Source organism: Phacochoerus africanus, chromosome 3 (assembly GCF_016906955.1).
Source record: "Phacochoerus africanus isolate WHEZ1 chromosome 3, ROS_Pafr_v1, whole genome shotgun sequence".
In the NCBI taxonomy this organism is placed as follows: Eukaryota; Metazoa; Chordata; class Mammalia; order Artiodactyla; family Suidae; genus Phacochoerus; species Phacochoerus africanus.
The window spans coordinates 65053509-65066458 of record NC_062546.1 but is presented as its reverse complement, the minus strand read 5'-3'; the positions used below and the strand labels follow the sequence as shown (position 1 = coordinate 65066458).

Genomic DNA, 12950 nt, shown 5'->3' with positions numbered 1-12950 from the left:
CCCAGTACTGAACAGAGCTGCCTGCAGCTCCTGCATACACACAAGCTTGGCTCATTTGCTCTTTTTTACATTTAGACTAAACAAGGTCTAGTGGAAGCACTTACATCACTGGCAATGTCTCGGGAGGCTTTTGCAGCCTTTATTGAGATGGCATCAGGCCTCAGGTCATAGCCTTTCTTTTTCTCCTCTTCCCAGCCAGCTTTGTACAGTTTCTAAATAAAGTAGAAAAACACCAGCATCTTGTTATTTGGGTTAGAATGGGGATCCTGATTTTAAAGTAGCTGGCGTGTGAAAGACAGATATTGCACAAATATTAGGTCCCTTCAATCTTCCCCTCATTTTTGTTGCTGTTGCTGTTAATCTACTCACATCACTCATGGTGATCTGGTTTACTCTGGAGAGTAAGATGTCTGGAGTGTCAGGCATGACGTGAATGGTGGTCTTGTCCTTGTTCCACTTTTCAGTGTAGAGCCGCTGCAACAAGAAAGGCAGGCATGTGAGCGTAGAGCCAGAAAAATTTGTGATGGGTTATCATGAGGAAGAGACTCACATATCCATGGAGAAGAGGTTAAATCTGATATTGGAAAATGGATGAAAGAGCAAGACGATGGGCTGGTGAGACTAGATGCATGATTTGAAAACTCATCAAATATGGGAGCCCTCTTCCACTGAAACAACAAATGCCATCTCACCCCAACCAACCAACACTACAGGAAGTTGTGTGGTTCTATCACACACACAGCATGGTGCTGACAGAGAGCCTGGGATCAGAATAAGTCAGAGCTCTCTCTACACAATGAAAGTTATAAACTGCCCCCTCCCAGGACCACCAGCACCACGACCATCAGAAAGATGAAAACGCTGATCAATGTCATGGTGGCACCACTAGGTTCAATGGACTGTGTGCACTGTGAGGATTCTCAGACTGAGGCAGCAGGTAAGTTCTTACCTTGTCCATAATCAGTTTGTTACTTTTGTTAAGTGCTTGTTCCATTGTGTCCATGGCGTACGTGAACTTCAGCTTCTCAGGGTGCTGGCGATATTTCTTCTCACTAAGAATCTCCCCTGCCTTCTTTGCCTTCTCCACCTCCAGCGACTCCATTGGAATCCACCCAATCCCTTTCATCCAGTTGGTGAAGTCAGATTTGTACAGGTTCTTTACAACAAAAAAGGAAATTTTCATTTCACAAAGAGTTAGGGCTCAACCACACAGTATATGGAGTTTTGTGGTTCTGTCACACACCCAGCATGGTGTTGACAAACAGCCTGGGGTCAGACTGGTTTTTTGGCCAGATGATTTGCTCAGTTTCAAAAAGAAAAAAAAGAAATAAAAAAAGCATGGGGCATGGGGGGGTGGAGGAGGGACACAATCTACTTTTTATTCCTTACCATCTTTTGGAAAAAATTAATTATAAGGGAGTTCCCATTGTGGCACAGTGGAATCAAATCCAACTGGTAACCATGAGATTGCAGGTTTGATCCCTGGCCTTGCTCAGTGGGTTAAGGATTGGCATTGCCACAGGCTGTGGTATAGGTTGCAGACACAGCTCAGATCCTGTGTTGTTGTGACTATGATGTAGGCTGGCAGCTATAGTTCCGATTCAGTCCCTAGCCTGGGAAACTCCATATGCCATAGGTTCAGCCCCCCCCCCACCAAAAAAAAATAATTATAAAAAGATTGTATTCATGGTGGTTTTGAACAGAAAATCCTGACCTAATAATTACTTTAAAAATGCAATTTTCTTGGGGTAAAAGTTAACATAATTTTGCACTGGAAAGGCTATTATATATCACCATTTGGACCTTTTGTCTTTCTCCCAGAACATATCATATATTGAGTCTAACATCCAAAGTTTAAATATATATATATATGTTTATTTAAGATATATATATATATATATGTAGAATTTTAAATAAGTGAAATCCTAAAACTCCAAATTTTGGAAAAGATCCCTAGTTAGAGAAGGTCCAACCAGGTTTCAGATGGAGTAAGTGGAATCGCTGATTTCTGGTTCTTCCCTCCCACCAGCTAGAAATGGAGAACTAATTCTACAGCAACAGTCTGCTGACTACCACATACATCACTCTGAATCTGCATGGCGTTCCTGGAGTGCTCCACGTTCAAGGCATCAGGCAGCAGGGTGTAGTGGTGGAAGGGCTGCCTGTAGTTGGTGTTGGTGGCAACTTCCTGAGATTTCTTGGCCGCCGTCACACTCAACATATCCAAGGGTGTGTGATACCTGGTCTTGCTGGCTTCATAGCCCTTTTTGTACTCACGATCTGACTGTATTTTGGCGACATTCATGTAGTGAACCAGTTTAGGATCATCCTGAAGACTGCGAAATCCGACTTGCTTGCCTTTGGCTTTCTCATAGGCCTCCTTGTATTTGAACTATATAAGAAAGAAGGGCAGACAGAAGTTTGATTGGGTAGATTGTAGGAAATACTAAAGTGTTAAATGGAATTTATATCCCAAACTAAATAATACCCAAATTCAGTCTGAACCTAAGTAACATCTAAGTTTTTTAGTATTTTTAAATAAACATCTAGCAAAATATTTCCAATGAATGGTCTTGAGATCTGCTCTGGGGATAATTAAGAATGGAATAAACTGTAGTTTATAGCTAGATTATTCACAAGCAGATTCTTTAAATATGCCCAAAAAAGTTGATTAAGGATTTGGTATATATATATTTTGTTTGTTTGTTTATTTGTTTTTGTCTTTTTCAGGGCAGAGGTTCCCAGGCTAGGGGTCTAATTGGAGCTGTAGCCACCGTCCTACGCTGGAGCCACAGCAACTTGGGATCTGAGCAGCATCTACACCACAGTTCACGGCAATGCCAGATCCCCAAAACAATGAGCAAGGCCAGGGATCGAACCCGCAACCTCATGGTTCCTAGTCAGATTCATTAACCACTGAGCCACGACAGGAACTCTGGTGTGTATATTTTTTATTATCTAGTGAGAATTCTAAGTACTTCATAGTTTATAAAAAGAATTCTCTTCTTTGTATCAACTGCATTGACTTTTAAAATATTTTAAAGTGAAGCCATTTAAAAAAATCATTGGTGCATAAGATATTAGGAAATATTTTCATGTTACAATTTTTAGTTGCTTCCTAATATAGCTCATATAACTTCATATACCATATAAAGATTTTAAAAATATAAAGAGAGTTTACTGCTTTCAAATGAGACTTACATCACTGGCAATATTCCTTGAACTTTTTGCAGCAACAATTGGAATGGCATCTGGTCTCAAATCATAGCCCTTAGCAAGAGTTTTCTTCCAATCTGCTTTATAATGAGCCTTGAAAAAAGGAAAAGTTATTTTACTATTTGACAAAATTAAAAGAGGAATGGAAAAGGATGCCAAAAATTTTCTTATAAAACATGTCAAAATACATCCCTTTTTATTAAAAGAATCTAGAGTTAGGGCTCTTAGTACATTTTTTAGGAATCTACTAGATTCTTTTTCTAAAAAAACTCTCAGTAGTAAACTGTATGCAAGGTAAGTTCTTAACTGCTATAGATATATGTATGTTTGCATAAAAAAGTAATGGAAAGGTATTGCTTTGAATGTGGGATAGCAAAAGATTTTAATTTTTCATAATTTTATATATTTTCCAATTTTTCTATAAGTATATTATGCTTTTATTTTCTTATATTTTTTATAGTGAAGCATTTTAAATTTACAGAAAGATGTGGATACTAAAATTAAAAATTCAGATGTAGTATAACCCAACCTTTAATTAATCTTAATGCTTAAATATCATTTATAAAAGCAGGAAAAAATTTTAATAAACCAAAAGCATAGAAATGAGTACTAAAAAATGTTTATTTGGAGATAAAAGAGAACCTAAAATGTTAGGAAGAAGGACTAAGTCATCTTTTAAGAAGTGAACAATTTTATCCAGTTCTGATTATGTCTTTAACTTAGAATTTACCAACTTTCTTTATTTACCAATTCTTACAATGAAAATTCATAAGAGTAAGTTTAAACATCACCACCAACTATGTATCTAGATGATTTGAGAGACATGCTAGTCACACGTAAAGAAGAGTTTCCAAAGAAAATTACAGCGGACTTTTTTTTTAGAAGTTTAACATATAGCTGACACAAAAGTTAAAGAAATAGCAATTCTTATCCTTACTACAGACTATGTACTCCTGCATTTTCTACTCTTGTCTGTCCCATTTTGTTTCACTTTTTAAAAAATGAAACACAACCTACTAGATTGATTTTATAACCCACTAACAGGTCACAGCCCACAGTTGAGAAAAGTTTGCAGTAAGCAAAATGTATGGTAGCCTCTAGTCTCATATTCTATAAGGATCCAATATGGAGACTATTGTTTCTTAAATTAGTCCTCATACATGGAGGGCAAGGAGAGAGTGAAGAAAGAAGCTGATCACTCCAGCTTAGTAGATGGCAGGTTTACTGACACGGGAACTTACACAGGTGACTTATCACAAGACGAGTAGATCTCTGCATCAGTCCACCAAAAATCTTACTAGTTTATTTGGACCTTAAATGGGTTCAGCTGGAGCGGTCTCAAAACCACATTACTCTCTCAAGGCTGTGTCCTTGAAAATGGCTCCCACTTCGGGAACAGTGGGCAGAACATACATTCCAAGAACTGGGGGTAGGAGTGAGGAGCCTCTGCTTGCACAGGTCCAGCTCAAGGGTCACTCAGTAGTCATGTCCTCCAACAGAGACTCAAAGGGTCCACACTCAGCTTGCTCCCCCTAAAATTCCCAGGGCTAGAGTTACACAGAACTAGAAGGGAGAAGCCCATGTAAGCAATCCTTGACTGGCACCAAGCCAAATACTCACATCACTCATGTTGATGGCATTGACCTTGGCTTGAATAAACTGTGGCACGTCAGGGTCCATAGTGTACTTGTGCTTCAGTTTCTCTCCTTCCACCTTATAGTTCAACTAAAAACAAAGGAGGGAGCATGCAAATCATATTAGCTGACACAACCTAAGTTTCATCATGTACCTACTCCTTTAAAAAGGAAGGCTATTTGAGTTCCTGCTGTGGCACAGTGGGTTAGGAATCCAACTACAGGAGTTCCCATTGTGGCTCAGCAGAAACGAATCTGACTAGTATACATGAGGACACAGGTTCGATCCTTGCTCAGTGGGTTAAGATCCAGTGTTCCTGTGCACTGTGGTGTTGGTCACAGATGCAGCTCGGACATGGCGTTGCTGTGGCTGTGGCCTAGGCCGGCAGCTACAGCTCCTATTTGACCCCTGGCCTGGGAACCTCCATATGCTGCAGGTGTGGTCCTAAAAAACAAACAAACAAGCAAAAAGAATCCAACTGCAGAGTCTGGCGTCACTGCTGAGGCATGGGTTCAATCCCTGGGCCAGCAGATTAAAGGATCTGGCATTGCTGCAGGTGTAGCATAGGTCACAGCTGCAGCTCGAATCCAATCCCTAGCCCAGGAATTCCCATATGCTGTGGGTATAAGCGTAAATTTAAAAAAAAAAAAAGGCTATCATTTGTGTTTTTCCATTTACAAGGCAAATAGCTACACTATCACACAGAGGGAGTGTTGTCAGACCCATTCATTGCCTTATTCTACCAATATTTTGTTGGACAGCACTGTGGGTCAATAGGCAGCATAGTAGGTTCTGTGTTTAAAGAGGTTTAAAAAAAATGCACCCCCATCCTCTGGAGCTTATAGTCCAATAGAGGGGACAGAAAAGAGGCATGTGAACTGTAAGACTGAGCTAGAATTTGTGATGTGTTGTAAATAAAGTAACTTTAGCAAAAAACAAGGCAGGTTACCAAAGCCTCTCTAAAATGGTAAGAGGAGGGATCCAGGCAGAGGAAGAGCATTTGGGGTCCTGGGTCTGGAGAGGGTGTGGCCATCTTGAGAGACTGAAGGGCAGAGTCTGGAATGTGCAGAGAAGGTCCTAGGAGGTTTAGATAGGACAGGGAGCAGGACCACAGAGCTGAGGGCCTTTTCAACCATGTTAACAAGTTCAGCCTTTGAGTCCAAGAAGTGACTAAGGGGGTTTAAGTGTAAGAGGGACATGATTTGATTTACATGTTAAGACCATCTTTTTGGTTGTTCCATGGGGCCCCAGGTACAGAGTCCGGATAACAGATTATTGCAATTGTCCTCAAGAAAGATTTGGAAGCCAGAATTAGGGTTTGTGGCAACTGAAAGACAGAGAACTGCTCCAACAGGACCGCTGAGAGGTTGGGGAGGCTAACTCAGCAGAGGTGTTGGATGTGAAGGTTCACACAGAGAGGTGTCAAGGGTGACTGCCAGGTTTCCAGCTTGAATAACAAGGTAGATGTTGATGGTGTTTATTGGAACAAGAAGACTTAGTACAGTGAGTGTAGGGTTTTCCTAGCTAACTAGAAAAATGCAGTAAGAAGTGACACCTTGGTCAGTACAAAAGAATCCACACCATTTAGTACCATCAATACAGAAGTAATCTTGAAACATCTTTAGTACTGTGAGACTGGCCTGAGAAATAAAATCCACAGATAATTCTTAAATCTGAGCCATGCCCTATCTTTGAATATCTGGGGCTGAAAACACAAGAAATCTTCTCATCATTGTTTTTTATTTACCGCTCTCTTCCTGGTGGAGGTCTCTTAAGAGAACTCTGAAGTTATCAAATGACCTGAAGCACTGAGCATTGTAATTAGCTTCTGACTAAGAAAAAAGGGTCCAGATAGACCTGGGCTATGAAGGGAGCCTCCCATGACTCTGAAAGTGAATTGCTTCACTCCTCCCAAGAGGCCTCTTTCGGAACATCGGAACATTGCAAAGGGATTAGGACATTATGCTTTTTCCTCATTTGGCTAGGTAGAACTCTTGCAACTCAGAGAAATAAATATCTCTGTTTGCAACTCAGACAAGGTCATGGATGATCACTGTAATAGTTTTATTTCATATGTATAATGTGGGGGGCTCTGCTAATGAATAACACATACTCTCTACATTTGCAAAATAAAGCAAACTTAGAACATCTTCCTTCTCCTCTCCCTGTTCTAAGTTCCAAGTTGCTTCAAAAGTAAAATCTTTTGAACATACATCTGAAAGCAGCTGATCTGCTACAAAAATGTGCCCTCATGAACTGAATTAAGAAGGATGGTGGAGTAGCTGGTCACGGGGTTATTCATGGACAAAATTGTTTAGAGGAAAACCACTTACATCACTTAGCTGCTTTGTGTTGTGCTGAGCCAAAACCATGCCCATGGAGTCAGGCACACTTGTGAACTTGATAGTGTCAGGGTGCTGGCGGTACTTTCTCTCATTTAATGCATCACCTGCTTTCTTGACCTTTTCAACCTCCAGAGAACCGAGAGGGATCCATCCAATGCCCTTGAAGAAGTGGTTGTACTCATCTTTATACACATTCTGTAAAAGAGTAATCTCAGATGAGGAGATATCCTACAGCACACTCCAGGGATGTTTCTGCAATCTCTATCCAGGGGGAACGAAGAGCAACCTTTCAGCATACTTGTGTCTATACTGGAGCTTTTGGCTAAGTCTGTCACAGAGCTCCTTACTCAGAATTTGGTCATAAGAAAAAGCAGTTCTGTTGTTAGTGTGCATTATTCATTGTAGGAGAGAATCTAGGCCACATTTTTCCATGGGGGCTGCTAAAAAGAATGTGTCTCTTTTGACAATAAATTGGGCTTTCCTTTTGATTTCACTGAAATCTCCATAACTATTGAATTTCACCCACACTATCCACTTAGGCTCCTCCATCTCAGTTGGAGACATTTTCATCCAGCAAAACTAAATGAACACCATTTCATCCCTTTACCAAGGACAATTCTTACAGAAGCCTGGCTCCTGCAGCATTAAATGCTCTGAATATTAAACACTCTCCCCGCTCTCCATGAGTCATGCTGCAATCACAAAGCCTCCCTGGTTCATTTTAGATGACTCGTTACATAGATTTACATGCATGAGAATGTGACCTTGAGTTAAAAAAAGAAAAAAAAAACTTTCTTGAATTCAGAAAGAATAGAGAATGCTCCTACTTTGCATTATACCACTGTTGCCGAAAGCCCACCAGGAGCAACCATGTCCTCTTATTGAAAACCAAGGGTGCTTAAGTACTTAGTGGATTATGCCTTTGTATTTGATCCATCAGTTAATAAAGACAACATCAATGATTATGATAGGAGCACAGAAAGCTAGTAAAACATGCCTTGTCTAACACAACTTCATTAGTCTTTTAGTGATGATTTTAAAGTGCATTTTTCAAATATCTTATTGTATTGCAAAGTCCACTAAAATAGGAAGAAATGATCACTCCTTCAGTCCCAACATCCTTGGGTTTGTTATGTTATACATACTCACATCACTCTGAATTTGATTCACATTCCTGGTATGCTCAAGACTCAGGGCATCAGGTAGGTATGTGTAATGATGTATTGGCTGCTTGTAGTTGACATTGGTTGCAACATCCTGGGCCATCTTTGCGGCTGTAATGCTAACCATGTCCCCAGGGGTATGGTAGCTGGTTTTGGTGTTTTCATAGTTCTTCTTGTATTCACGATCAGACTGTAACTTTGCCACATTCATGTAGTGGACCAGCTTGGGATCATCTTGGAGGCTTCTAAAACCCACATGCTTTCCCTTTGCCTTCTCATAAGCTTCTTTGTATTTATACTGTGGAGGTAGAATTTGGTTAGCAAAGTCCAAGGCATTGAGAATATTAGGTCCAGTGATTATATTCATGTACAGAATATAATTTCAGAATATTGACTTTCTGAAAGATTGTACATGAAAAGTAATACACGTACCCCACTCCCAACTCCAGAAAGTTCAGAGCAAAAAAATTTATTTCCAATACTGCTGGGTTACAAATGGGTGTCAGGACAAACTCAGGACCAGTTTCTTTGTTATGAATGCTATAGATGATAGATGTAGAACTTTATATAAAACCAAGTGAGTTTTTACACCTAATATAAACATGACACATTCCAAAATATAAAACCAATATCGCTTGGTTTTCCAGGGATGTGAATTTTCCTAATCCATTATGTTATTTTACATCTTAGAATACTATAAATACTTCCATTTTCTATTCTGATTGCCCAGTGATATGCACACAACAGGTACAAAAGAAACTCTCAAGAATTCTACATGCAAGATGTTAACACTCGGATCTCTTTGGGGTTGGAGATGGAAAATACTACTGTTTATTGTCTCAGATTGACCTAATATGGTTACAACAAAAACTCCCTTCTTTTTAAGTAGCATCAATTTGGATGCTGTGTAGGCAGGTAGCCAGGCTTTTCCCCAAGCCCATTTCTCAGTAGCTACTCTCCAAGCTCACTGCTGAAGAAGTTGCAGGTGAATTAAGGAACTATATAATAAGGACAGGAACCACAGAGAGCTTTCCATCATTAAAAGCCAAACTGCAAAGGCTCTGCTGTCCAAGGTCACTGTTGAAATTGGCAATAGGGTGTAGATTGAGCTCTGCAGTAGCTAATAGATCAAAACCTCAAGTTTTAAGTAAGAGAATTTAAGCCCACCCAAACCCTGAATACACTCTGCTCCTGCCATTTAAGCACCGAATTGCAAAGAAGAGTTTAATGGGTGAAAGGATTATCAAGTAATTTCTAGGCATGTGAGAAAAAGTTCCATTTCCTGGAAAGAAAATGACAGTGTCATATTTTATTTATTTATTTATTTATTTTTTCTTCTTTTTTTAGGGCCACACCGAAAGCATATGGAGATTCCCAGGCTAGGGGTCCAATTGGAGCTGTAGCCGCTGGCCTACACCACAGCCACAGCAACATGGGATCCAAGCCATGTCTACAGCCTACACCACAGCTCACGGCAATGCTGGATCCTTAACCCACTGAGCAAGGCCAGGGATCGAACCTGCAACCTCATGGTTCCTAGTCAGATTAATTTCCACTGCACCATGATGGGAACTCCAGTGTCATATTTTAGACTCTTACTTTCTCCTTATCTAGAAATGCATTTCATAATGATGGGAACACCTTCGAGGAACACATTTTCAGTATCATCGCTACATGGCAGGCTGTCAAATTTTTACACCCTTGTTTTCCACCCGGTCTGTACACGTGGTTTCTTTCTTCTCTTTTCTCAAACCAAGATTGTAGCCCCTAGAATAGTATGTGACAGTGAAATCTATAGGGTACAGGTACTTTGGAAAATTTTTGATGGGAAGAAGTAAGTATTAGTGTATAGTTTTTCTCTTACAGATGAAATGGGCATCAGTTTACATAAATCAAAATCATATTCTAGAAAATTGGGCTTTTACCCATTTGGTTTACAAAATCTCTACATTTTATATAACATCTTTTCAATCTTCTTAATACAATTATAATGCAGGCAGTCATCTGACTTTAACATGTTGGGGTCAGTCAGGGTATTCTCCCTGAAATAATCGTAGGCTGTCGGGGAAGATAATTTGGGCTATAAATCAGGGGAGAAAGCCACTGTCAGAGTTATGACAGCTCTACCAAGTGGGGTCAACTGAAAAGAATCACAAAATGTTGAAAAAGTGACAGGTTTTCAAAATGACATTTTGTGGAGAATTTCAAAGTCATCAGTTCAATGTATTGTTTTCAACGTGGTGTCATTTTAACAAGCACCCATCTGATTACTTTTTAAAACAGCAATCACTCAGATTTCACCTAAAATTTTTACTCACATCACTGGCGATGTTTCTTGATGCTTTGGCAGCAGTGATGGGTATGGCATCACCCAGCACGTTGTTGCCCTTGGCTATTAAATCATGCCAGTCCCGTTTATAACAGACCTGGGATAGAAAAGGAAGCAGGAGGTCAGCATGCTGTGGCCATCAGCCAAAGCGATTCCTCAACAGCTGGGATTGTTTTGTTCTTTCCCAGATATAAGCTTGAAAAGTCTTCTAGAGTACACACTGTTTTGAGAAATCATGTTAACTGTAAATCAACCATACTTCAATTAAAAAAAAAAGTCACATTAGCAAAATGGCACAGTTGATGAAGCATAAAATTATTAGACCCTGTACTAATTATTCACTCAAGCCTAGTTTGGGCACATACTGAAGATGGGTATTGAGAAAGTGGAGGGGATCCAGAGGAGAGTCAAAAAGGTTCCAGAACCATGGTATGCGAGGCCCAACTGAAGAAAACGAAGCTGTTCAATCTTATGAAAGGAAGGTCCAGGGACAACCTGGAGGTCAGGTTAGACCCTCCAGGCTTGTTGGTTTGTTGTGGTTGTTATTGTGAGGCTTAAGTATTTTAATCCACATAAAACCCTTAGAACACAGTGTCTGCCACACAGTAAACACATTGTAAATATTAGCTATTTCCTCACAACTTTAATCATCTAATTCTATTTCTACCTTGACTGGTAATATTACTGCATTTGCCTGTATGTACTTGTAGGGGACACCACTGTTTGCCCACTAAGTCTCTATCACCCTTTCTTATTGCTTTTTGTAATCCACCTCTGTGAAGACAAATGCTTAGACAAAGTAAACTTGTCAGTTCAGTGGCAAGTCTGGAAGAAATCTAAGCCAGTCATGGTAGTTCCATTCTCCATGGTTTAAAGACAGGCATGTGATGGGCCAACAGGGGAGATATGCTGGAGAACTAAATTCCTTTCTTCCTCCCTCGTCACCTCCCTCTTCTCCCTCTTCCTCATTTTTATTTTCTTTTCCTTCCTCCGCTTCTCTTTTTCTGTCTTTTTTAAAATTAAAATATAGTTGATTTACAATATTGTGCCAATTTCTGCTGTACAACAAAGGGAGCCAGTCATATATATATACACACACACACACACACATATACATGTATATGTGTGTATATACATGTATATATGTGTGTGTGTATATGTACATATATATTCCCTTTATTATATTATCTTCTGTCATGCTCTATCCCAAGAGATTATATATAGTTCCTTGAGCTGTATAGCAGAACCCTCATTGCTTATCCATTCTAAATGTGATAGTTTGCATCTACTAACCCCAAACTCCCAGTTCATCCCACTCCCTAAGTTTGCTGTTTCTTTAAAAAAAAAAAAAAGGAATTTCATTTATTCTTATTTTTCTGGAGGATAAAAACTTCCTCCATGTGTAAAACTAGGAAAACTAGAGGAACAGCTGTTGAGCTCTACACAAAAAGGAATGCTACACCCTTTAGAGTTGTCCTACACTTGAAGAGCCTGACATAAAAGGTACAGAACATCTTTATAGGACATGTCCTGATGGGGGCTGTGTGGAAATTGACCTAAATTGTCAAGGCCCATCATACTCTAAAATTATATTATTTTATCTTCAGGTCTGAATTTCACAACCCATTAAAAGCCCTACTTACATCACTTATATTGTAAGCATTGCACTTAGCCTGGAGAAATTGAGGAAGATCAGGACCCATTGTATATTTATGTTTCACATCTTCTCCTTTAGCTTTGTATAAGATCTGCAACAGAGTCACAAAAATAAAATGCATTACAGATGGTAGAAAAAAGAAAATACGTTAATTACAACAATTAAAGGAGTTATTCCTAGCACAATCTCCCACTTTTTCTATTATTTAAAATTATCAAAGGCATCTTCCTATTTTAAGAAACTCAAGAATCTCATCATCTTAAGGAAGACCCAACAATGCTGTATTAAAATAGAAAAAAAAATCCTTAAGAGAAATCTTTGCTTGCCAGAAATGAATAAAAAAATGAATTCAACTGTGAAACTCTAACATAACATAATTCACCAAAGCCAGAAAAGTTCATTTTTTGTTTGTAGGGTTAATAATTCTTAAAGTCTTGGGGCTTTTTGTTTATTTGTTTGTTTATTTTTAGAGAGAAAATGGTAGTTAGAATGAGCCTTTCAATTCTGCTAAAAGCTTTCCAATTACAAATGTATCAGTAAAAGCACACAATAATTTCCTCATAATATAAAGGTGCTTCTGTGAAAATCCAGCATATCCAAAAGGA

At 39.2% G+C, this 12950-nt stretch overlaps 1 protein-coding gene across 22 annotated transcripts in view; it reads right to left on the bottom strand.

Moving 5' to 3' along the window:
- NEB (nebulin) overlaps nucleotides 1-12950 on the bottom strand; it is a 220175-nt gene that overhangs the window by 151506 nt on the left and 55719 nt on the right. For all 22 annotated transcript variants that reach the window (XM_047771926.1, XM_047771945.1, XM_047771947.1 and 19 more), the window contains exons 35-44: nucleotides 12332-12436; nucleotides 10678-10785; nucleotides 8346-8657; nucleotides 7185-7391; nucleotides 4837-4941; nucleotides 3202-3309; nucleotides 2081-2392; nucleotides 950-1156; nucleotides 370-474; nucleotides 105-212 (exon numbers count right to left, since the gene is read on the bottom strand). In XM_047771926.1, coding sequence (XP_047627882.1) covers nucleotides 105-212; nucleotides 370-474; nucleotides 950-1156; nucleotides 2081-2392; nucleotides 3202-3309; nucleotides 4837-4941; nucleotides 7185-7391; nucleotides 8346-8657; nucleotides 10678-10785; nucleotides 12332-12436 — 1677 coding nt within the window. The remainder of the gene's footprint in view (nucleotides 1-104; nucleotides 213-369; nucleotides 475-949; nucleotides 1157-2080; nucleotides 2393-3201; nucleotides 3310-4836; nucleotides 4942-7184; nucleotides 7392-8345; nucleotides 8658-10677; nucleotides 10786-12331; nucleotides 12437-12950) is intronic.